Genomic DNA, 25,442 nt, shown 5'->3' with positions numbered 1-25,442 from the left:
GCAGTGATCCAGTAAAATGTGAATAAAATGCACTGCATTACTGGAAGAAAATCCCTAAACCTAATGTCCCAGTGAGAAAGCCAAAGGTAAGAGTGGCAATGAATACAAACTCCACTTGTGTATATACTGTATGAAGAAAGAAGTATTGGGAGAAACATGATTCAACCAGGAGGGCCAGTTCTTCCAAACCATTACCCAACCAACCATTACCCCAAAACTGTAACCCCTAATCCTAACCATGCCGTTATTCCTAAACCCAAGCATACCTCAATCTCATTAGCATTAAATGTGGAAAATCTACAGGCAGGTATTTATTGTTAGTACATATAAAGCCCACTTGTCAGCTTGTATTAAAATGTATTTTCATATAGTTACGTTTTAACATGTTAACGTTTAACAAGTAGTCTGACCTTAGTCTTACCAGTACATCTACTGTTTGGAAGGACATTTCTGACACTTTCTACGTTTTGGCTGTAAATTTGGTCTTTTTCTCTCTCCTTTAGACTAGCAAAGTGCAATATTACATTTAAACAATTTGCTGTACTGGCCACAGCACTGATATCAAACCCCTCACACCTGAGAGAACTCAATCTGAACTATAATCAACTAGAAGATTCAGGAGTGAAGCTGCTCTCTGATCTACTGAAGGATCCACTCTGTAAACTGAGGAAACTAGAGTAAGTTTTTTATTTATTTAATATAGTTGTATCTCTAGTTTTATAATTTATGAAAAAGGTTTAAGGTTATCATGCTTTTTTTTCTAAGGTATGATTTTTTATGTTTGTTTCTGTTAAATAAACACATTTGTTATTGCTGTCTTTGCTGTGCACACACGAAAAGTGAGCTGTAAAAGAATTTCCCCTTTCTTTCTTCAGGCTGGAAAACTGCACTATTTCAGATAAAGGTTGTACTGCTCTGGCTTCAGCTCTACAATTAAATCCCTCACACCTGAGAGAACTCAATCTAAACTTTAATGCACTAGGTCCAAGAGCTTCAGGATTGAAGTTGCTTTCTGGGCTACTAAAGGATTCACACTGTAAATTAGAAAAACTACAGTAAGTGGCCTTTCATTTCATTGTTAAATTTTTAATTGACTACACTCTTAAAAATAAAGGTGCTTAAAAGGTTCTTCACAGCGATGCCATAGAAGAACCATTTTTGGTTCCACAAAGCACCATTTAGTCAAAGGTTCTTTAAAGAACCATCTCTTTCTTACTTTTTGTTGTAAAAGGCTTTTGGTTTATCAGGTATTGCAATACTGTACTTTTCAAGATGGCCGTTACTGTAATGGGCGGTGTCAACTGCCATAGACTCCTATTGGTTAAGAAGAAGAAGAATACCAACAGAAGCAAAAGGGGATACAGCCCCTTTGGGGGTTGGCCCCTAAATAGGCCTTGTTTTCTAATTGTATTTTTAATAAACAATGGTAGTGTGTTTTCATTTAAATTCTTTTTTCTCTCTCCAGACTGTCTGACTGCGGTATTTCAGATAAAGGTTGTGCTGCTCTGGCTTCAGCTCTGAAGTCAAACCCCTCACACCTGAGAGAACTCAATCTGAAATATAATAATTCAGGAGATTCAGGAGTGAAGCTGCTCTCTGATCTACTGAAGGATCCACACTGTAGACTAGAGAAAGTATAGTGAGTGTTTTTATTTTGTTATATGTTAATAGTTGCAGTGTGTGTATGTACTATGTGTACACTCTAAAGAAATGGTGCTATATAGCACTAAAAGTGGTTATTGGCTCGTAATCATAGGGGAACCAGTTTAAGTGCTATATAGAACCATATCTTAACGCTCCAGTGGTTCTTCAGAGGTTCTTGAGTTCTTTGGGTTGCCTGAGGTGCTATATAGAACCATTGAAGAACCATACAGTGGCTTAACAGGTTTTTTATACGGAAGCGGTGCTATATAGCACCTTAGTCATCCTAAAGGACCACTGAAGCACCAATATGGTTCTATATAGCACTTAAAGTGGTTCCCCTCTGATTACAAGCCAAGAACCACTTTTAGTGCTATATAGCACCATTTGTTTTTTAGTGTACTTGTAGCCCTTTCTGAAATCAAAATGTAAAAGTTCTATCATTCAAACGTATGTCTCAAGATTGATATAGCCTACCTATGTCGTGGCGAAAAGTCGATCTGCCAATGTTGAAAGAATTCACGAAGACCAGAGAGCCAGGTTTCAAGAGGTTTCAATCTTTATTTGCTCGAGCAAGCAAAGTGAGACACACAGAGTTCATCTGTAGATGCCCAACAAATACACTTCTGACTCCATCTTTTATACACTGTTCTCAAGTCGTTATCACAGTTTAAACCAATCATATTTACCTAACATCATCTTCTCCCAATCAGGTTCTACATGACATCACTTATTTTTGTTTGCCCATCCTCTTTTGACTTTCCACAGTTATATATCAAACTGTTTACGTTAACTTTTAACTGTGGCGAAACCTTTTAAAGGATTAAAAAATATATGTACATACATCCATCTTTAAAATATGGATGTATGTCATTTTGTCAGTTGCTACTGTATGACAGACAAACACATCCATCTCTGAAATGCGAATGTATGTCATATTGACATTTACTACCCCTAGCTTACATGTATTTCAAAAACTACCATGCATTTTAGACCAGATCTCGTGTGAAGAGTACATATTGTGTGTGTGCGCAAAGCGTTTGCGTGCAAAGGATGTCTTATGGTGCTGTTTGATGTTCAACTTGGCCTGTAACCTTTGACCCATGAGATCATGGTCTTTTTAATATGAGACTCATAGTCTTTTCTGTGTTAGAGAAGTGTGTGAGACCTATAACTAGTTTAAATGCATTGTCTCATTTAAAAACTCAATCAATAATAGAAAAACTTAATACTGTAATAAAAAATAATAGAAAAACTTAATACTGTAATAGAAAAACCACCATACCTACAATCACATGCCTGAAACAAATAGAGCGTTTTAGATGTTTAAAACGCTTGCACACTGCTTGGCAAGCACCCCATTCCCGGCTCCAGAGAATCATTAGTTGGTAAAAAGACAGGACCTCCTCCATAGAGCAGCCATGTAAAGCTTGGCGTGTTACCCCATTCACAGTTATAGTAATTTTTAATAATTATTATCTGTGGCTATGTACAGATGAAGATGCAAAAAAATGCCCTAAAGTTGAGAGCTCTTTGTATGGTGGTGTAAACAGTGCCACTTGAACCCAATTTACTGACCAGTTGGTTCAGTGCTGGAGTTCCTACAAGAGCGTGTCTGGTCAGGGTTGACCCCTACTGCTCTCAATGTTTACGTGCTGCAGTTTCGGCTAGCCATGCACTCTTTGGATAGAGCCTCTGAGGAGAGGCATCCACTAGTCTTCTGTTTTTCATACCTAGGCCTGTCTGTCCAAAAAGAGCACCTGACATCTTTCCATATGCCAGGAGAGTTTATTGAATTCTTAAGTTAAACCCTTGAAGTCAGCAGAGACATTTCTGACCGTTATTGGAAAACCCTTAAAGATTCTGTTGTGAATTACTCACCCTCAAGTTGTTCCAAACCTTGTTCCAAATTTCTTTGTTCTGTTGAACACAAAGATATTTGAAGGAATGTTAGCAACTATGAGTTCTGGGGCACCATTGACTACCATAGTAGGAATGATTACAAAGTCAAAGGTGCCACAGAATTAAATAATTAGTGTCTTCATTCCGATTTTTAAAGTTTTTAAAAAATATATATTTTACAGTATTGGAGCGGACCTGCTACAGTCACCTACAGATTTAACTGGAAAGTCAAAGAAGTGTCTTCAGTCATGAGCAGCAAAAGCTTTTTACTGCCTCTTACTGGACAAACAGAAGCCCTGAACCAGCAGAGCTTAACATGAGTTGCACTATACAGTTTAATGTTTTTGTATTTTTCAGTTAATACATGAATAATAAAATGTTTCATAGTCTGTAAATTATATACAATTTTAATATTTTCTTTACATTAGTCTATAAAGTACTAATGTAAATACAAGCCTTTGAATGAAATGTATATCCGATTCCCGTATATTTCATTTCAGGGGAGTATTTGATGTATTCAATGTATTTATCATAAACCCAGTCATCTTTCTACATAGAAACTGGTTACAATCTTTAGACAATTATTTGTAATGTCAAAACTACTAATATACAGTACATCCCATGAAATAAAATGATCTGCAAAACGCTTGCTAGTACTATGAATAAAAATGTCATTGCATTATAATACAATGTTTTTCGTGTCTTCTGTATTTTTATTGTCTTGATATATTTTCATAATTAGATTTCTTTACTACAGTAATAACTACAGATGTTGAAGAAATGGCCTATTCTAAAGATTTTGCTGATCTTGTAGAGATGGGCAGATCATTATTCATTCAATTCAACTGAATTCAAGTTTATTTAAATAGCACTTTTTACAATGTTGCATTGCTTTAAGAGTGCTTTCATATGAGAATGTTCTGCCCCCTTGGTGAATTTAGTTATCCTAGTAGGTACTATCGAAAGTCCGGAGTGTGATCTCAAAGATTGTAGTGTGATAGAAGCTCTATTATGCAGGAGCTAAACCAGTTAAGGCTTTGTAAGTGAATACAGTGGATCCACCAACAGGGAGGAAGGGGGAGGCGGCGGTGGTGACCGAGGAGAGAGGAGCCAGCAGCGGAGGCGAGGACCACCAGGTAGGAGCCAGAGGCAGGGGCGGGCTGGCTATCTGGAGCCGTTGCTCAATGTGGGCATGCCTAAAAACATACTGAAACAGATAAGTTTATAGCATGTAAGGCATAAGATATGACTATGTGTATATATGGTGGATTTAATTTGCATGGAGGATTTTAACAAACTGCAAAACTATTATCACAGGCAATGAAATTACGTCACACTTCCGTCAAATTGCTATTTAATGTTTTAAAAAGCTTATTAAAGCCACACAAAAAATATTATTATTATAACTATCTGATATAAAATAATAGTTAGCAGTCGTGATTCTACCTCATCTTGTCTTTCTTGATCTTGTGGCAGGATCCCATGTTATGTGTGGAGAGCGTCAATTTGACCCTTTTGGCTGGTCCTTGTCTGTGTTCCCGCCCTTTTGTATCCCTCGTTATTGGTTGTTAATTAGTTCATGCCCCACACCTGTTCCCCTTTGATTTGTCCCCTTATTTAATGCCCCTGTGTTCTCTGTCTTGTGTTGGATCATTGTACTCTGTCGTGTTTCGTGTGGGTGAGGTCTTGTCCTGTTAAGTGTAGCTTAGTCTTGTGTAATATGTTGCAAAAAAAAGCATTTTTATTAAAACTGTACCATTTTTCTTTACAGTGAATCAGATATATCAAAATATATCTCATCCATCCTTACATCAATAACATCAGCCATCGTGGCCGTGTATTACATCAGGGCAGATTCTTTCATTTACATTTTCTCACAAATGTTAGTATTCTTGGCAGGATGAGAACTTAATAAAGTGTGTAAATAAAGTGCATGAATAAAGAAATTAATAAATGCAAACAAATGCAGAAATGAATAGATAAAAGTAATAATCAACCAACTTAAATGTGCAGACGCTCATATCCAAATCTGCTCTGAGCAGGGTTCGAACCAGCGATCAGTCTGACTTTGATATGAGTCTGACACCCTAACAACTATCCTATACACAAGGACTTATTTACACAAGGACACACTTATCGCTGGAACACAGATGGGGAGTGAGAACATACAATGTTTTTTACAATTTAATTTTTTTGCATTCATTCATTTACTGATTCATTTATATAATTTCTTGATCCATTTATTAATTTAAACTTAAGTAATTTTCAGCACATTAGAAAATCCCCTGTATGCAGAACATTGAGGAAAGTGTACCTCGCTCTCAAGTGCTTTCTGCAGCCATGTTGCTTTTTTGGTGCCGTTGCCATGGTGAATTGTAATATCAGAGCTCCATTGATCATGGCTTGTCGTAGTCGTGGTGCACGCGCATAACTCAAGTTAAGCCTACCCAGAGTTGATAGAACTAACTCAAATCAGCTGTTCTGAAACCAAAAACTCAAAGTTTCGCATCTTAGTGTAAATCAACGAGTTCACATTTTAACTCGGTGTTGGTTGAAAACGGGCCCCTGGTCTGTTACGTTATGTTGTGAGTTGGGTGTTGTGGGCCGCTCCCGGTGAAAAAGTCCAGGGCCACATTTTAAGTCCTAGTCCACCCCTGTTTACAATGGTCATTAGGTACATGCAAGAAGCGAAGACGGACACATGAAAAACTTCTGCAGGTCAAAATACTGAAGTTGTTACTGGTGTGCCAAAAAGTTCAAGTAAGGTGGTGTAAATATATTTATATTTAACTATATATATATATATATATATATATATATACTGTATATTCATAAAAACTTTTTTAACAAAATCTTTTCCCTTTGTTTTCTTGTCAGAGTGCATCGAAATACTTTATTTACTTGTTGTACGGAGGGATGCCCCCAGACTGCACTATAAAGATTTAATTTGTACTTGTCAACTTGTGAGTTTGCAGGTCTAATTAAAAGTCGCATAGAAGCAGGTATATATTTGATATGTTAAACTAAGATTGTTTTATGCCTTTTTTTACTTCCAAGTTAAACTATTGTAATGCACTTATTTGGTCTACCAGCAAAATTGATCAATAGGCTTAATGCATCCAAAACACACCGACATATTTACATTTTTAGATTTATGAATTTAGCAGACACCTTTCTCCAGACAGACATAAATGAATTTAGCATGTTCCTTGGCAATCTAACTTTGACACTTCTAAGGCAGTAAACTGTCCCTTTAAGCAAAAGTGAAAGTATTGTGTCCATTTGGTAAGAGAAAAAACTATACGAGGAACATAAACCACAATGGGACGGAAAACTTAAGATAAAGAGAATAAATAATACAGTAAGTATCGCTATTTTATGAAATATGAATATCCTGATCTCAAACATCTAAACTTTGATGCTGCATATAACATATTAGATGATACAATCACTAAATCATAAAGTTGTTTACAAACTGCTTTTGACAAAGCAAATATTTACCTTTCAAACCGTCAGAATGACACATTAGTTATATTCTTAATAAATTTAGCAACATAATACCAAAAGGCACAGCTGCGGTGGCAACATATAAGCCTGTCTATGTTTTAAATTGAACAAACAAGTGTTGCATAAATTTACATGTAGTGCTGTTGCTCATCTGGGAATTGAAAGTTGATATTCCAGCTAAACAAGTTATGAAGTTGCTCTTTTGAATTTTGTTTGTCAAATTGCATTTGTATTATGTAGTTATAAGGAAAATATATGAAAAATATAATTCACTATTTAGAATCAGCTATATTCACCCAGTGAAAAACTTATTACATACAATGTTAAAGAAAATAACTTGTGATATACCGTAACTTTGTGGCGGAAAAGCACAACTCTTGCATGTGCAGGTTGTAAATTGCACGTAAAGGCAGTAATACAAGTACTCTAAGCACGGAGTACCAAAATGTAGCTCCATTACAAAAACCAGGTGCATTTATCAGGGTTATTATATTGCTTAACACAGTACACATACACTCGTTTCAACCGTCAAAAATTGACAACCCTGTTGGGTTATAAATTAACATATGATGGGTTGTTTCAACCCAAAATGCTTGGTTGTTTTAAACCATTGTTCGGTCAAATATAACCCTTTTCTGGGTTCATTTAACCCAACAGTTGGGTTTGTCCATATTTGATTCAACAATGGGTTGAAGTAACGTAACCTTTTTTATAGTGTTGCTACCTTTCTTATTTTAGATACATGTAGAAAGGTTAAGCCACATAAATATATTAGCTACTAGCTACAGTTTTGAATAGCATATTTTTATTAACCTGTGGAATGTTTCTACTCGGAGGGCTCCACAACAGTGCAGATTTTGGAAGTCACATTTAGCTAATTTAAACTTGGAGCCCTCCAAGATGCTTTGGATAATAGAAGTCAGATACTGCTTGTCCGATATGGTTATTGATAGATTTGATACCATATTTCCACTCACATCATGACTATTTGCATGAGGTGTATGTGATCAACTAGCAGTACACATTTGTTTGTTCTTGTGATAATCAAGCCATTTGTGTGATAGGGTTATATTTTGTAGACTAGAGAAAACATTCTGGGACAGACTACTGTAATTTCTTCCATATAAGGGCAAATGTGAACATTGGATGTAAACAGGAAGATTGATGACAATCAATGTATATCAGAATACATTTTTTATTGAAAACAGACCCACAAAATAATAATGCAGTAATAATACAAATGAGAAAGACTTTGAAACACACGAAGAGTTCAGATGCAAAACCCTCTAAAAGCCACCTCTCCACTCATAGTATATGCCAATAATTTTGCTACAAATCCCGCTAAACACCACACTCTGACCTGTCTGAAATACCTGTATCTGGTATTGCTGAAAGTAAATGTATACAGCAGCCTGATAAAAAAATGCTCATTTAAACGAAAAGTTGTCTGATGGATTTAGAGGGTTTTGCATCTGAACTATTCACATTTCTCTTTTGAAAATTCAAAGTTAAAAGTTTGAAAAGTGCTGTCAATTTCTAAAATAATGCCTAGAATCACTATTTAATCCGTGTCTATGACATATATGCAAGAATGTCAATGACTTGAGATTTCATGTAGCCTAGACAGTTTTATTTACTGGAAACATATTTACTGCTTCTGAAATTCTGACATTGAAGGTTTTGTCAAACACTGTTTCAGGATGCATAAACAGAGATCAGACTCATCTAGACCCAGCTGTGTGTCTATGAAGAGTGATGAATCAATGGATGAACCACTTAAATTCAGTTCAGAAGACTCTTCTGCTAGACAGAGGTGAGCACAGTATCCATACATGATTATAATGTACCTCTTTAAAATTTGTCCACTGTATATAAAGGGTCATTTTGATTGTTAACACTCATTAAATAACTAAACACACACATCTGAAACACATGATTGGCTTGAAGAGAAGAACAGACATACACAAGGGCAACTAAACCAGACACCACTTGAAACTATATTCTAATAACAATAAAGTTTAAACTGACTAACATAGTCATTATTCATCACTCTGACAGACTGCAGTGTAACAACCTTTTAGTAAATTCTTATAGAATGGCTTTGATATTGCCAAATAAAATATTACGGGTAGAGATATTTAACAAATCATTTTAAGGGAAATTATGAAATGTCGCCTATTTGAAGATATAATCCATGTTATGATGATTATTGCTAGTTTAAAATGTTTATCACTTAAAATTATAAATAATTAGTAAAATTGAGTTTTACTGGAATTGCCAGTGACTTTAAATAAAATGTTAATTTTGTCTTTGAGAAAACTACCCCACTAAAATATGCAAGAATGTCAGTTACTTTAAATATCATGTAGCCTTAACAGTTTAATTTCATAAACATCGCCACTGAAATTCTGACACTTCAGAATATTTTGTGAAACACTGATATGTTACAGCATGCATAAACCGGGATCCAGCTGTGTGTCAATGAAGAGTGATGAATCAATGGATGAACCACTTAAATTCTGCACAGGAGACTCTTCTGCTAGACTGAGGTGAGCGTCCATATATGATTGCAATGTATCTCTTTCAAATTTGTCCACTGTATGAAGGGTCATTTAGAAACTATACATTTGGATTGCTAACACTCATTAAACAGCTAAACATACACGTTTACACATGATTGGCTTGAAGAGAAGAACAGACAAGCTCAACTAAACCAGACACAACTTGAAACTATATTCTAATAATGTAGTCATATTATTCATCACTCTGACAGACACTAAGGTGCACAATTTCTGTAATATCTTAATCTGTCATGTTTTTTCTTTAAGTTATATTTAAAATCATGGCTGAAGGGTGTTGTAAGGCACATTGTAAATCATGCTGAAGAGTGTTGTAAGGCACAAAGCAATGCCAAGTAACATGTTCTGTGAACGTTTGCTAACATTGTGAACGATTTTAAACGTTCCAACAGTGAAAAATTAACATTTTTATATATCAGAACATTTAGCAAAGACATATCACATTGATATTTTAGCGTTACTGCAAGAACTTTCTTGATAACTGTCATGTCATGTGGCTGTCGCCTCTGTTCGCCACCTGAGGGCGCCATAGTGCTCTGTGTTTCTGCTTGTGTTTTGTAGGACTCCCATTTTTATGCCTTTTGTCTCGATATTGTAACTGGGTTCACCTGTGTCTTATTTCATGTTTGTCTCTTCTCTTGTATATATATATTGCCCCTTTGTTCAGTAGTGTTGGGTCGATCGTTGTTGTTTGTTACGCCTTGTGGCACCCTGCGGTGTTTCATTGTGGATTATACTCACTTTGTGAATTGATTGAAAGAACTTTACTGCACATGGATCTGCTCGCCTGTTTTCCCTGCTGCTATACGTGACAGAACGATCGAACCAACACAACTGACCAAAGGGGCAATATACAATATATACACAAGAGAAGAGACGAACATGAAATAAGACACAGGTGAAACCAGTTACAATAACGAGACACAAGGCATAATGGGAAATGGAGTCCTACAAAACACAAGCAGAAACAGAGAGCACTATGGCGCCCTCAGGTGGCGAACAGAGGCGCCAGCTACAGGACATGACAATAACTTTGAGAGGATGTTAGCCAAATGTTTTATATGTAGTCATGTAGACATTATTGCCTGTTTGAAATTGTTGTTGCATAAAAATTGTTTAGCATTCTTCTTCCAGTGGAAGACCCTGACATGTAAGCAGTAACATAACACTGCTATGCAACAGTATTGATGAGCTTTGGGTGAAGAGAATAACATGAAACATATCAATAAAAAGACACTTAGGAACCTATATCATTTTGTGAGCTTATAATAACGTGAGTCTGTAAAGCTGGAGAGTACAAAACTGTGGTGTAGCACAAAGTGTGGTGTAGTAGATCACGGTGAAATGTACATATGTTCACTTGAATAAATGTTTACCATATTTTATTAAACTACAGGACAAAACTGGAAGGACCAAAGTCATCATCTGTTGAGATGAAACAGCTGGATTCTATTTTTAAGGTTTGTAATTTGTGATTTAGTATAGTAATTTGTTGTAGTAACTGTTCGGTAGCTCCAAGCTGCTGTGGGTTTTTTGCTTTCCTTAAATGTACAAGCATTACAGTAGCACATATGGATAAGGTTAAAACAATCCTGGACTGCATTTCCCAAAAGCATTGATAGCCAACTATGGTCGCAAGTTCAATCATTGACAGAATAGTTAAACAATTCTGTTTCCAGAAACCTTCGTTCCAATGAACATTCACAAACAGCATCGCAAGGTTCTATGGTTGGAACTACATCTATAGAACTGTGGCTAGAAGCATAGTTCCTTGTTATCATAACATGTAGACTTACATACATCATGCTTTTGTGCAAAATATGCAAGCAACATGCAGTGCATTCTATATGCACTGTTCTAAACATATACAAATTCAATTTTACATCTTGTTTGTTAAAAAAATAAGCTATGTTATTAAAAAGTGCATGTGTGATGGTTTACGGGCTCTAGGCCCCCAGGGGAATCCCGGGGTGAAGTGATGTAAGAGGACACTTGTGAATGAAACATCTTGAAATAAAATGACAGATAACAAAAACAGGATAACAAAAGTAGTATTTATACACAATGTGCGTTTTTTACAGCAATAATCTGATTTAGTTCGATTTGAAGGGATTAACTAATAGGCGTTATTACTCCACCACCTGTGTGACGTCATCAACTATATTGTTGAACCAACATGGTTCAAAAAGACGAAACAAAGTTGCAACAAAGTTACTATTTTTTCGAGAAACAGTCGTGAGTGACTTGCTAGTTAGTTTCTCTAACAATGCATCGTATTATGGTGGTTAAGCAGCAAGTTATGTTATTGTTTGGGCAACGCACCCCTTGATAGTGCATATCCTATAAACATAGGTACATCTAGCACTGCTGTTGGGGAAATTATTAAATATGTATTCTCAATTCGGCACCAACAACATCATTACATAGTAAAAATTATCACACATCACTTGTGAGCTTATCTAAAAATCATAGGGATGCAGTGGTGCAGCACAAGACTCTCTCAAATTCCGATGCAATTTTAGAAACTTTTGTGCCATTTATGATAAATATGGAGATTGCTTTCTTTGTTGCTGCAATAGCTTGCAACAGAAAAAAGAAAACAAAAAGAAGTACATGGCAAAGAATTTGGTCGAATACAAGTTGTAATGCTATTTTAAACACATGTAGTTGCAAATGTAGATTTTAATAGTTTAATTCTTATACTTGATATAATCAGTAATACAGGTACAGCATCTCTAGAAAGATTCAGATTATTTTATGTACAGTAGGTTACATTATAAAGGCCATTATTTGTTTTGTGATTTTTGTCACCTTATGGTTGGTTGCCAGATTGGTCTTTTAACCACACACATCTTCCAATTTTTTGTCATGTATACGATTCTTTGGAAGGTCATAGGCTGCTTTTAAGCTGCTCATTTGAGAGTTTCTCTTACATTATGTGTACCATGACCACATGAGCGTCAAATTCAGTGATTTAATAGCGAATATCTACAGTAGGTCTAGTAAAAAGACTCTTGTAAACTGATCCTCCTGTTTAACCTGTTTTATTGAAATTAAAGGGGTCATATGGCGCGAATACGTGTTTTTATGTGTCTTTGGTGTGTTATAAGTTGCCAATTGCTTTGGAACCTGATGTTCCAAATATGGTAAGAGGTGTTACATTTCCGTCACACGCTTGCAGTATTCAACCAATCACTACACACTGGTTAACTGGCCAATCATAGCACACCTCGCTTTTCAGAGCGATGAGCTTTGTAAAAAATCTGCGCGTTTTAGAGAGGCGGGGCAAAGAGGAGGTACAAACATGCCACGGTATGTGGAAATTACAGTGTTTTTGAACCTTAAATCTTGTATACACATTGCATTACATCTAAAACAATGATAATATTCATTTTAGCCGTTTCCTATGACCCCTTTAAGTTAATTTAGTAGAAATTCATTGATTGAACATTGATTTCAGGAGCTTGAACACAAAATGATTTCATTGATAAAGAATGAACTGAAGAGGTTCAAAACACTACTGAGCCCAGGTTACCCAGAATGCTCCAAGAGAGAGGAGGAGGAGGGTCAAAGCAAAGTAAAGGAGGGAGTTCTGAAGATCACACTGCACATTCTAAGGGAGATGAACCAGAAAGACCTCGCTAACACACTGATGACCAGTAAGACCTCTGAGTGATGTGATTATTAAAAAGAATAATGTTTTGTATTTTGTCAAAGTAGTAGTGTGTCAGTATCAATTTACATTTCCAAACATTCATTTTGCCATTAATTGTAATAATCTAAAGAGATTTTTGTTTGCACAAGGAGTCTGAAAACAGCCAGGGCTCCACACAGAGATCTAATCTCATCATCATCCAGTCATCCAAATTAATATACTTTATTAATATACTAAAAATGTTTACGTTGGCCCTAAATGGATCTAAATCCTCTTTTAAAAACAGAGAAAACGTGAACAAAAATATAAATTTTTTTTTGGTTCTCCTCTTGGTCCACTTTAAAGAGTCTAGGTTCTTTAAAAAGAGGACTCAAGTGTGAAAAGACCATAAAAAACTAAAAGATGATTTATCATAAACTTGAGTACAATATTTTAAAGACTATGCATGTAAAATGTATATCATGAATTTGTTGCTCACTAGTTTTTATCTTTCACTCTGCACATCAGATCTGATTTCTCTGTACCAACAAAAACTAAAATCCAGACTAAAGGAGAAATTTAAGAGTGTTAATGAAGGAATATCACTTCAAGGAAGCTCAGCACTTGTGAATGAGATCTACACAGAGCTCTACATCACAGAGGGAGGGAATGCAGGGGTCAATAATGAGCATGAAGTGAGACAGATTGAGATGACATCCTGGAGACCAGACACACGGGACACGGCAATCAAATGCAATGACATATTTAAACTCTTACCTGGACAAAACAAACCCATCCGAACTGTGCTGACTAAAGGAATTGCTGGAATTGGAAAAACAGTCTCCGTGCAGAAGTTCATTCTGGACTGGGCTGAAGGAAAAGTAAATCAGGATCTTCACTTTATATTTTCATTTCCTTTTAGAGAGCTGAACTTAATGAAGGAGATAAATCTCAGTTTAATTGAGCTTCTTGGTCATTATGTCACAGAAATAAAAGAGATCAACGTGGGAGACTTTACAGACTACAGAATCATGTTTATATTTGATGGTCTGGATGAGTGTCGACTACATCTAAATTTTCAAAACCATCAAAGCTTTTCTGATGTAAATGAATCAGCCTCAGTGGATGTGCTGCTGACCAACCTCATCAAGGGGAATCTGCTTCCATCCGCTCTCATCTGGATCACCTCCAGACCAGCAGCAGCCAATCAGATTCCTCTTGAGTGCATTGACCAGGTCACAGAGGTACAAGGCTTCAATGACCCTCAGAAGGACGAGTATTTCAGGAAGAGGATAAGCGATCAAAGTCTGGCCAATAGAATCATCACACACATCAAATTATCAAGAAGTCTGTACATCATGTGTCACATCCCAGTCTTCTGCTGGATATCAGCCACTGTTCTCCAGAGAATGTTGAGTGAAGAACAGAGTGAAGCTAAGATTCCCAAGACTCTTACTCAAATGTTCACACACTTCCTGATCTTTCAGATCAAACTGAAGAGACAGAAATATGATGGGGAAAATGAAGATGATCTTTATCAGGCTAGAAAGAGTATTCTGTCACTGGGAAAACTGGCTTTTCAACAGTTGGAGAAAGGAAACTTGATCTTCTATGAGGAGGACCTCAGAGAGTCTGGCATTGATGTAAAAGAGGCATCACTGCACTCTGGAGTTTGTACCCAGATCTTCAGAGAGGAGTTTGGATTTTACCTGGGGAAGGTGTTCAGCTTTGTTCATCTGAGTGTCCAGGAATTTATTGCAGCTTTATACAAATTCTTTTACATTTTTGAGGATGAAGGACAAAAATCAGAAGATTCTTTTACAGAATCTCTAAAGATTGAAGTGGACAAGGCCTTGCAGAGTAAGAATGGACACTGGGACCTTTTCCTTCGCTTTCTTCTGGGTCTCTCACTGGAGTCCAACCAGATTCTCATTCAAGGTCTCCTGAAAAACACAGGAGGCAGATCTTACAAAATAAAGAAAGTAGTCAAGTACATTAAAGACAAGATCAAGAAGAATCTGTCTACAGAGAAATCTATCAATCTTTTCTACTGTCTGAATGAACTGAATGATAATTCTCTAGTGAAGGACGTCCAGTCATTACTGAGCAGCACAGCAGATTTCAGTGGGCTTTCTGGAATCAAACTCTCTTCCTCTCAGTGGTCGGCTCTGGTGTTTGTGTTGCTGAACTCAGAACAGGAGCTAGATGAATTTCAACTGAGAAAATATGAGCCATCAGAAGAATGTCTTCTGAGACTGATGCCAGTCGTCAAATCATCTAGAAAAGTAGAGTGAGTACTTTCTAATGTAAAACTCATTTTCAATAAAACTCATGTTCGATAACATTTTTAACTACTAACAATTTTAAAATAGGAACAAAAACACATTCCTATAATACCAGTGCTTGAATTGGGGAAAAAGTTCTGGTACTCTCTTGTGCATGTTGACATATGGACGAGTGCAAATTATTACCACTTAAAATACAGTATTTGAAGATATTGCTGACGAGGCTGACGCGGAGATGTCAGCCATGCTTGCCCGGGCTGCTGCAAGCATCGGGTTGCAGTGCACCGCACCGCCTTCCCCACAACGCTCGCGGCTTGCCCGGAGGTGCATGAGGAGCTCACCAAGACCTGGAATGCCCCCTTCTCGGCACGTTCAAACTTCAAACGAGCTCCGTCGCCCTATCTTCCCTCGAGCGTGCCGTACATCTGTGCCCGCAGACAAGGGAAGACACGACCCAGGTGTCATGCAGGAACTGTGCGCGTACAATGTCCGCTCTGGTTTAGGAGAGACACCTATGGCTTAATCTTGCGCAGATGAGAGACGTCGAGATGGTACGCTAGAAGCAGACGGAGGCCATTAACCACATCTTGCCACGCCGAGACCCGGCCACCTTCAGGTCATTTGCTCCCCAGCAGCCCCGCCCCTCCCGCCACGGCTCCGGCACCCCCTCTTCATGCGGCCCACCATGGACGGAGAGTATCGCGGAGGAGAGCATCGTCCCATCTCATGCCCTTTTCAGGACCTGGCCCCCACTTTGCATCAAAAAGAGCGTCCTTTCTCCCAGGGTGTTTTTTCCAGGAGCGCAGCGTCGATTTGTCATGCAACTTGACGCTGCATCGTGCAACTCGACGTTGTGTCGTGCCGATCTCGCAGCCTTCAGTACTCTCCACTCGATGGTGCATTGTGCAGCGAAGACTACAGGCATGTAAATCAGCAGAACCGCTGCTTCCCCGGGGCCCCGCCCCCGGCGAGACGGCAGTTCTGCCAGCCACAGAATCTCCCCCCACGGGGATGATAATGCAGATTGCCCCCCTAGTCCCTCTGACGTGATGTCTGGGGGCGTGGTTACAGCTCCCCAGCCCGTCGCATTGGCTAGTGAGGACGATCCATCTCGTCTACGCGATCCAGTTCGCCAGACGCCCGCCCAGGTTTCAGGGCATTCTGTTTACCTCTGTAAATGCGAGAATGCTCCCGTACATCGGGCCAAGGCCGCCACCCTGGGTACCCTCGAAGGTGCGATCAAGCCCGTCCCTCCAGCCGAGATGTCCTCAGGGTTTTACAGCCCCTACTTCATTGTCCCCAAGAAAGGTGCCGGGACACGTACTTCGATGTCTCGATTCTCCCTCGTCACAGACCGTTCCTCCGGCTTGCGTTCGAAGGCCGAGCACACCAGTACAAGGTATGCCCTTCGGCCTGGCCCTATTTCCCCGTGTCTTTACCAAGTTCATGGCGGCTATCCTCGCTCCCCCCTGGGAGCAGGGTTTGCATATTCTCAACTATCTCGACGACTGGCTCATCTGGGCACACTCGCGAGATCTGTTGTGTACGGACAGGGACCTCGTGCTCTGGCACCTATCCCGACTATGCCTCCGGGTCAACTGGGACAAGAGCAAGCTCTCCCCTGCGCAGATCATCTGTTTTCTCAGTATGGGACTAGACTCTGTCACCATGACAGCGTGCCTTACCAATGAGCGGGCCCAGACAGTGCTGAGTTGTCTGAGACTCTTCAGGCGACAACCAGCGGTCTCACTGAAACTTTTTCAGAGGCTCCTGGAGCATAAGGCATCCTCGGTAGCAGGCGTGCCGCTCGGGTTGATGCATATGAGATCGCTTCAGCATTGGCTTCAGAGTCGCGTTCCCTGGAGAGCGTGGCACACTGGCACAAGGCGTATTTCCATCAAGCCTCATTGCCGTCACACCCTAGCCCCTTGGACAGACCTCTCTTTCTCCAAACCGGGGTTCCGCTCGGGCAGGTCTCGAGGCACGTCATGCTCAGCTGGGGTGCTGTGCGCAACGGGCACATATGTCGCCATCGCTGCACATACCACGCTTGTTGCCAGTAAGTCTTGGACAGCATGACTTGGTCATCAGATTCCTGAGGGATCAGATCCTCCCTGTCCGCGCTCCATACCCTCTTGGGACCTCAACATGGTCCTCGAGGGCCTGAGAAGGGCCCTGTTGAGCCCCTGAGAGAAGCCGTTTTACCTCATCTCACGAGGAAGATAGCCCTCCTAGTGGTGCTCGCCTGCATCAAGAGAGTAGGGGATCAACCCAAGCAGAAGGGGAGAGCTGTCCCCAACAGAGATTGGTGCACTGGATCGTGGACGCCATCACTCTGGCGTTCCGGTTCCATGATATCCTGTGCCCACTTGCAGCGAGATCTCACTCCACCCGGGGTGTAGCCTCCTCTTGGGCACCGGTTCAGGGCGCCTCTCTGGCAGACATTGCAGAGCTGGCAGTTGGGCTACTCCCAACAATTTTGTGGGCGTACGCCTGCGAAGCGCCTTCTCCCCTTCATCAGGCGAGTCAGTTTCATATAGGGACCCCATTCTGTCTCGACACAACGTCGAGAGACCTACAGAAAGGGAACGTCTCGGTTACGACTGTAACCTCTGTTCCCTGATCCTTCTGTCCTACATGCCACAACGCTTCGCCGTCCGCTGCAGCGACAGGGAGATGCCTCTCAGGTTCCTCAGCCCAAAAGGTGAATGAATGGGCATGCCATCTTACTTTTACACCAGTATGCACAGGGAGGAGACTGGCATGCCATGCCATTCGCCAAGTGTATTGGCCTTTTTAAAGTACAATCAGAGACGATAGGTTCTCAAGATCAAACCCCGTTCTGTCTCGACACAACATCTCGTTCCCTCCATCAGGGAACAGAGATTACAGTCGTAACCGAGATGTTGTCCTTGTTCTATTGTTTCCCCCCATCGTGGGTCTTTATTTTGTCAATTAAAGTTTTGTGTTTCGTACCCTCTGCATGCACTTGGTTTCTTCCCCCTCACGATCCTGACAGTTAAGTCGAACACACTTTAAGCCTTACATAATGTGAAAAACCACCTAAGTATTCATTTCAAAAAGCAGAATTTGCAGAAGTTACGTAGTTTGCATCTCTAAAATCGCACTATTTATCATTGTAAAACAGTTGCCTGTGTTATGTTTACCTTCTCACATCTCACTACACAGTTGTCATTAAAACTGAAATGGTTTCTGTTAGCGCCCGCCTGCCAACAGTAAAGTTCTATCTTCTTCAGTTTGATTGGCTGAAATTCTGCTTGGCCTTTGTAATTTAATTGGCTTGAACTCCATAAACCCTGTTTGATTGGTCAAACTTTTGACATCGGGTAGCTCCGTGCTAATCTCAAGTATATTGGGCTGAAAATGACGTGTCTCCCAGAGGTCAGGGTTGATCGATCTGAGAGTTCAGAGGTCCCATATTTGAGTGCCGTTCCAGACATTTATTTCTGAGTTTGAGGTGGGAATATCCGAAATCCCAGTTGTCTGGAATGCAGCATAAGTGCTCCCCTCTATGTAGTGTGATGTTATTATTAGTAATCACCCATACAATGACGCTTTGACTCGGAGTGGCAAAGAAAAAGTGAAAGTACGCTAAAGATTAAATTAGAGAAGTACCGGTGCGTGCTGGCCTACATCAAGCACTGTATAATACAATTAATTTTGTATATTTCTTTCTTTCTCAGCCTCAGTGGCTGTAATCTCACAGAGAAAAGCTGTCCAGCACTGATCTCAGTTCTCAGCTCAAACTTATCATTTCTGAGAGAACTGAACCTGAGTAACAATAAGCTGCAGGATTCAGGAGCGAAGCTGATCTCTGCTGGAATGAAGAATCCACACTGTACTTTGGAGACTTTACAGTAAGAATTTCAAATATATGCATTTTTCTGAAATGTATGAATAACATATGCACCACTAAAGTCAAAAACAGTTTTTGACCATAAGCATGAGGTTTGGGTTACAGCTTATTCTGTATATTGGAAACAGCATATTATGCGTGTCTTAACACAATTTTGATTAATTGAATATTTATGTTGTTACACAATCCTATTTCACAAATCCAAGTATTCCAAACTTTCTCTTTATGTCAATCAAGAAGCAACTGACCATTCTTATTTTTTGTTGTTGTTATGTATGAAATGCTGTTTATTAAAAATGATTTACCCATGCTTGTCATTTTTTATTTAATTTACACAATTTATTATTACAAACACTAACTTCCCCTCTCCCTCCAAATGACATCTCTGCATCATGTATGTCTCAGACTGATGGGACTACATTAGTCTCGCGTAGCCAGACCTTTATACTGAAGTTCTGGAACTTATCACCGCTTTCTTTGGCCAAGGCCCGCCCAAGAGGCCATATGACTGACAGGTAAACCTGACCAATCACGTTTCGTTTTGTGCCAGGTGTGGAAATGTCCCCGCAGTAACAGACCAGTGTACATTCACAAACGTGTCAAAAGTTAACAGCAACAAAATTATTATAAGTTTATGCTGTGAACCTTGCATACTTTTAAGAATTAAGAGTTTAGTCGATCGTAATGAATTCTTATAGCAATAGTTGTAAACACGACAGCTTACTTCTTAGATCAGACGACATCGTGTTGTTTCCAGGTGGACCATTAAAGAGCGTGACACGCATGTCTCCCAGTCATCCTGTGAAATTCAACCAATCAGATGACGACTTTGAACGTGCTGAAGTGTTTCCAGAAAACTGTACCTCATGCATCAGACGTTTAGCAAACGGTCCGTGGGTGTGACGTCTGAGGCTGAGACTAGGACTACACTGACTGTGCAATAGGTTGTTTGCACATGACATCATGGCACTGCGCGAAGTGCAGATGGAGAGGGCAGCAAGTGATTTTCACCATCACAAACTTAAAATACCTATGTTTTGCCTCGTTTTTGATTGTTCAAATCGATCAAACCATGAAAAGTGTTTTTATTGTGTAGCAAAAGCTGATGTTCAAAAAATGCGAAGTATTGACTGAAAACAGAGATAAAAGTGGCTTGCAAACCTGGAAGGTTGGAAGGAGCTGAGCCGGTGTTGACTTTCTAAAACACTCAACGAGGTTTAACGTACCTAAACAACGACCAGGGGTCTCTCAGTGTTCGAATTGTGTCAAGGCTCTTGGGGGGTCCCCTAACCAGCTCTAAAAAAAAACACATGGAGCTGCCAGTACAAGCATCAATCACATGATAGTTTGGATCAGAGTAATTTGACCACACACGCATCTTGCATATAGATCTTGCAGTTTTTTTTCTATTTTGCATTAAACATTTTTTATTCACAAAAACAAATTTCTTAAGATTGTGCCTAGGTTTTATGTCTATCTTGATGAGATATTGCTTATTGTAAAATCCCATGAATTTATTGATAATGTATCATATGATTTTTTTCTTACTAATTGATTTTCCTTACTTTTTCTTTTTTTCTTTATTTTCTTGTGCTTTGATTCTTGTTCTTTATACTATTATAATGCAATGCTGGTCCCTTTTTTTGGAATATTAATAAAAAATAGCTTGGAGCGAGTGAGGAAGAGGGTGCGTCAAATGAAAGATATTAAAGTCAATAGTGGCTGTCTATACAGTGCTGCCAAACCAGCCAGTCACTGTATGCAAAAACGTATGAGCATTGTAAACGTGATTCATCTCCTGATAATGTAGATCAAGTATAAAAATTATCCATACGAATCAATGCAGAATAAGAAAATACGAATGTAATTCCGGGCAAAAGCAAAAGTGTAGCCTTCTCGTCAAAGTCGGAGCTCATGTTTGCAGAAGCGCAAAATAATCTCTGGGGAATGCAAAAGATTTCTGAAAGAAAAATATTCTTGGGGAAACTCAAAGGTTTTGCAAAGGAACGCTATGTTCTTGGGGTGAGCGAAAGATTTAAAATATTTTCGCTCCCTATTTTTTTCCACCACCTGTATGTCTCTTTAGTGGCTCAGTATCATGTCGCTGGTTTGACAATGCAGATAACATCTCACATAAAGAAAGACTTGCATCTCAAAATTATAGTAGCTGTTGAGTTTTAAGATAAACGCTTTCAATGTGACAGGATCCGCACGCTGCCAGTGTCACATCTCTGTCTGTACATGTCTTAATAGAACACTGTATTGCGCGCTTGAGCATGCATGTGTTTTTCAGATTAAAATGTAATTTGCGTCTTAGAAATCTGGAAAAATAACCAGTTTTGTTTTGTTTTAGTGTGATAATTTGACAAAACAATATTTTGGGTTTTAGAAGTCTAGTTTTAATGAAAAACCAGGGGACCCCCTAAGTTAATTACTTTAGGCCTTATGAGGGGACAGGGACCACCCCAGCCCCCCTTCAATTCGAACCCAGGGCTGCGTTCAGCCCCGACAAAACGTTGGAAAACGTTTTTTTAAACGGAAACGGTGGTGCATTGAACAGCCTGTTCTGATGATGCAAGAGTTGTGACTATGGCAGCTGAGAAGGCTATTCTTTTGGAAAAAAATTTGGAGCCTGATGAAATAGGTATAAATAAGATGTAATATGTAATATCTTCAATTGTTGCGTATACCGAGCTGCAGTACACATTTATACCGCGTGGTATATATACAACATGTAGCTGCTGATTTGGCTGACATTTTTGACACACCCACCAAACAAGAGAAAACGTATCTCAAACCCTGTTGCACACCGTTACCTGGAGCCGGTTTGAGCTTGAACGTGCCCCTGGTCTCATCTATAAACGTTGTATACACACAAAATGGGGCTGTAAACGTGCGTACGCCACTTTCCACGCAAAGGTTGCGATCTATTAAAAACAAACTTGATGGGAGAATGTGTGTATGCGTATACGCACATTCTGGAGACAAGGGGAAGTGGCGACACAGATGGCGAGTTGGTGAACTGGAATTTGAGAAGAACGATTATAAATATTAATACCTCACACACATATAATTTCACTCCATATCATATGTTAGATCCACATTATCACGAAGATTAAACCCAGCAGTGTTATTTTCACTTGTACTGAATTGTTTCATAAACGCCTTCTTGTAAAATCCAACCAAATCTTAAATCTAAATATTTAATCAGCACTATCTCACATTGTTCACTACGGGACCGTGCGTACGCATTCTTTTACTGGTGTGAGGGAAGCCCATAATACAGGCCGAATAATTTTAAATTATTTCACTCTTATTAATGGAGTTAAGCACTCAAGTGACATCTAAAAGTTAAACAAAAAGTATAGATATATTTCTAGAGCATGTGTTGCTTTTAAAGTCCCAGTGAAATAAAAAATGTCATGATTCTGCCTCTTCATGTCATGTCTTTCTTGGTCTAGTGGCAGAAACATGACAGAGTCTCATGTTTTGTCTGGAGAGAGACATATTATTGTTTCTCGTCTGTTATTGGTCTCGTCTGTGGCCCCGCCCCTCTTGTTCCCTTGTTAACTTTCCATTAGTGATTCATTCCCTGCACCTGCTGTCCTGTTAATTACCCTTGTTAGTTTCCCTTTATAATGCCCTCTTGTCTATTGTCATGTGCTCTTCGTACTGTTACCATTGTTGACTGTCTTGTGTTCATATTGTTAACCATTGTAACCATCTCGTGTTATATTGTTACTCCGTGTTACTTGTTCCTGCATGTCATTGTAAATACCCCTGGATTACATACCTTGCCTTGAGTCTACCCTCTCCTTTTTTGGATTACCTTCCCCCATTGGACTTCCTACTCCCGTTATAGTCTACATTGCGTCACTGTCCGTATTTAGTTTCGCTTCTCGTTTTTATCGTAAGTCTTGTTTATTTTGTTCCTTTGTTTATCCCCCTTGTGGGAAGTGTTATTTTGTCAGTTCTGTTAGTCATCACAGTCCGTGTTTTGCCTCATAGTGGGTTTGTTTTGTTGTATTAAAGTCTTGTTTTTGTCTTCTCGCTGCCTGCACTTGGATTCATTCTTTGTATCGCTCAGGAGAGCCCTTGCAAAAAATTACAATTCTTATTTTTTCATGAAATATTGCAGCGTTTATAGTAAATAGCTTATCAATGTGGGTCATTTTATTTTTAAAATTCATGTACCCTCATAATCTTCAATTAAAATCTGAAAATGCACTTCCGCACTGAAATGACTATCCATCTAAAATGACGTAAATTAGACCACTTGGCTGGAGCATCCGTTAACTCCTCCCCTTCAACTGTCAGTCTGCTGCCAGTTTCTTTTCAAAATCAATGCAACAGCTGTTTTAACACATCTAATCAATTCGCAGTGAAACTAATTTTCTAATTTTCGCAGTGAAACTAATTTTTTTGAAACTAATTTTCCCACGCCCACTAATTTTCTCTTGAATTTTTTTTTCACTAGAAAATGTCAGAATACGGAAGTAAAAACGATCACAACTTCCGTTTCACAGGGACTTTAAACATTTTCCTGTGGCATGATCTCTGGATAGGTTCCACATTTGTGTAATGATCTGCCCGCTGCTACAAGATCAGCAGATTCTGTAGCCATCTGTAAGAATCTCTTCTGTCAGCACCTGACCGATCAGATCTGACTTCTATCTCTTTTCTACTCTTTCTATCCCAAAAAAAACATTAGCTTTGTATACTGTGGTAGGCTATATGAGACCAGTTTTATTGCACTTATGCATTTTGTTGTCATTATGTTGTTCCAATTGCTTCCATTGTTTACCTCATTTGTATACACATGTAAAAAAGCAGATCTGTTTATCTCCTTTACTCATCAAGGCTGCAATGTCTGCTCTCTTTAGAGCATAATGTGTAGACTTTAAAAGGGTCAGATAGGTTTTGTTTTCTCTGCGGATTTGCACGTACAGTACTAGGTTAAGATTAACAATATACATATTTAGCTATATTTAGCATTTTACATAACAAGTTTAGCATACCTGATGGGTTAGGAGTTGCAAGGCTGGCTGGCTATATTGTAGTTGGAGTTGACTGTGCTGTCATTCAAGATTATGGCCATCCTGTTTTTCGGTATGGCTCCTGTTTCATGAATAGAGAATGCACTTCCAAAAAATCACTACAGTCCAAAATCAATAGGTGCTTTTGCACAGAATTTTACTCTTTAGCTCCTTCTAGGAGGCAGGGTCTAATCCAGCAGGACCCGTGACGTAAGCAAACGCTGACTGGCCGAACTTCTGTTGTTTGTCGTTGTTCGACGGACGTGCTTAATTGACATTGCTGTCGACCGGCTTACATCACTAAATAGTTGCTTTTGCGAATGTGATCGAGAAAATGGCCTGAGGGAAAACTTAATTCACGAACGATAGCCCTATTTACTCATTCCGGAACTTTGTTCCTAAAATTATCCGGTCGAAAGGACCAAGTAAGCCTATTACTGTCCTGGTTAAGGTGCAAATGTTTACAAACAAATGTTTACATGCAGTCCACTACAAACAATAATAATTCAAATAAATCAATAAATAATTCAGCTAAAGGTTTATTGGTTTTGGTAAAAACAGTCAATATTTTCTCTTTATACAGGTTGGAAACATGCTGGATTCGAGATGAAGGTTGTGCTGCTCTAGCTTCATCTTTGAGATCAAACCCCTCACACCTGAGAGAACTCAATCTGAACTATAATTATCCAGGAGATTCGGGTGTAAAGATGCTCTCAGAACTACTGAAGGATCCACAATGTAAACTGAGGAAACTAGAGTAAGGTTATCTCAGTTTTTCTATTTGTTATATCTTTCTTTCTTTATATTATTTATTCAGTTGTGAGAATAAGGATATTAAAAAGATAAGATTTATTTAAAAAAATATTTTTTTTGTCAATTATTTACTCCCATTTTAATCCAATCTCATATGCAGTTTAGGGGGCAAGTGTCTCATGATGTAGGGTGCTTTCCCTAAAACCTTGTTCCCACTTGAATTATCTG

General features: G+C 39.0%; 2 protein-coding genes across 4 annotated transcripts in view; both read left to right on the top strand.

The window, feature by feature from the left end:
- Positions 1–4,189, top strand: part of LOC130550419 (NACHT, LRR and PYD domains-containing protein 3-like) — a 59,334-nt gene extending 55,145 nt beyond the window's left edge. For all 3 annotated transcript variants that reach the window (XM_057327882.1, XM_057327881.1, XM_057327884.1), the window contains 4 exons: positions 504–677; positions 876–1,055; positions 1,466–1,639; positions 3,726–4,189. In XM_057327882.1, coding sequence (XP_057183865.1) covers positions 504–677; positions 876–1,055; positions 1,466–1,639; positions 3,726–3,795 — 598 coding nt within the window. In that variant the 3' untranslated portion in view covers positions 3,796–4,189. The remainder of the gene's footprint in view (positions 1–503; positions 678–875; positions 1,056–1,465; positions 1,640–3,725) is intronic.
- Positions 4,190–6,833: 2,644 nt separating this feature from the next.
- The window catches only part of LOC130550420 (NACHT, LRR and PYD domains-containing protein 3-like), a 29,201-nt gene continuing 10,592 nt past the window's right edge, over positions 6,834–25,442 (top strand). Inside the window, exons 1-8 of the mRNA XM_057327885.1 lie at positions 6,834–6,904; positions 8,750–8,863; positions 9,501–9,599; positions 11,026–11,089; positions 13,090–13,288; positions 13,792–15,553; positions 19,253–19,426; positions 25,045–25,218. Coding sequence (XP_057183868.1) covers positions 8,751–8,863; positions 9,501–9,599; positions 11,026–11,089; positions 13,090–13,288; positions 13,792–15,553; positions 19,253–19,426; positions 25,045–25,218 — 2,585 coding nt within the window. The 5' untranslated portion in view covers positions 6,834–6,904; position 8,750. The remainder of the gene's footprint in view (positions 6,905–8,749; positions 8,864–9,500; positions 9,600–11,025; positions 11,090–13,089; positions 13,289–13,791; positions 15,554–19,252; positions 19,427–25,044; positions 25,219–25,442) is intronic.

Source organism: Triplophysa rosa, unplaced genomic scaffold (genome assembly GCF_024868665.1).
Source record: "Triplophysa rosa unplaced genomic scaffold, Trosa_1v2 scaffold30_ERROPOS127347, whole genome shotgun sequence".
Lineage (NCBI taxonomy): Eukaryota > Metazoa > Chordata > Actinopteri > Cypriniformes > Nemacheilidae > Triplophysa > Triplophysa rosa.
The sequence above is the reverse complement of the archived record's forward strand: the minus strand, read 5'-3'. Positions and strand labels throughout refer to the sequence as shown.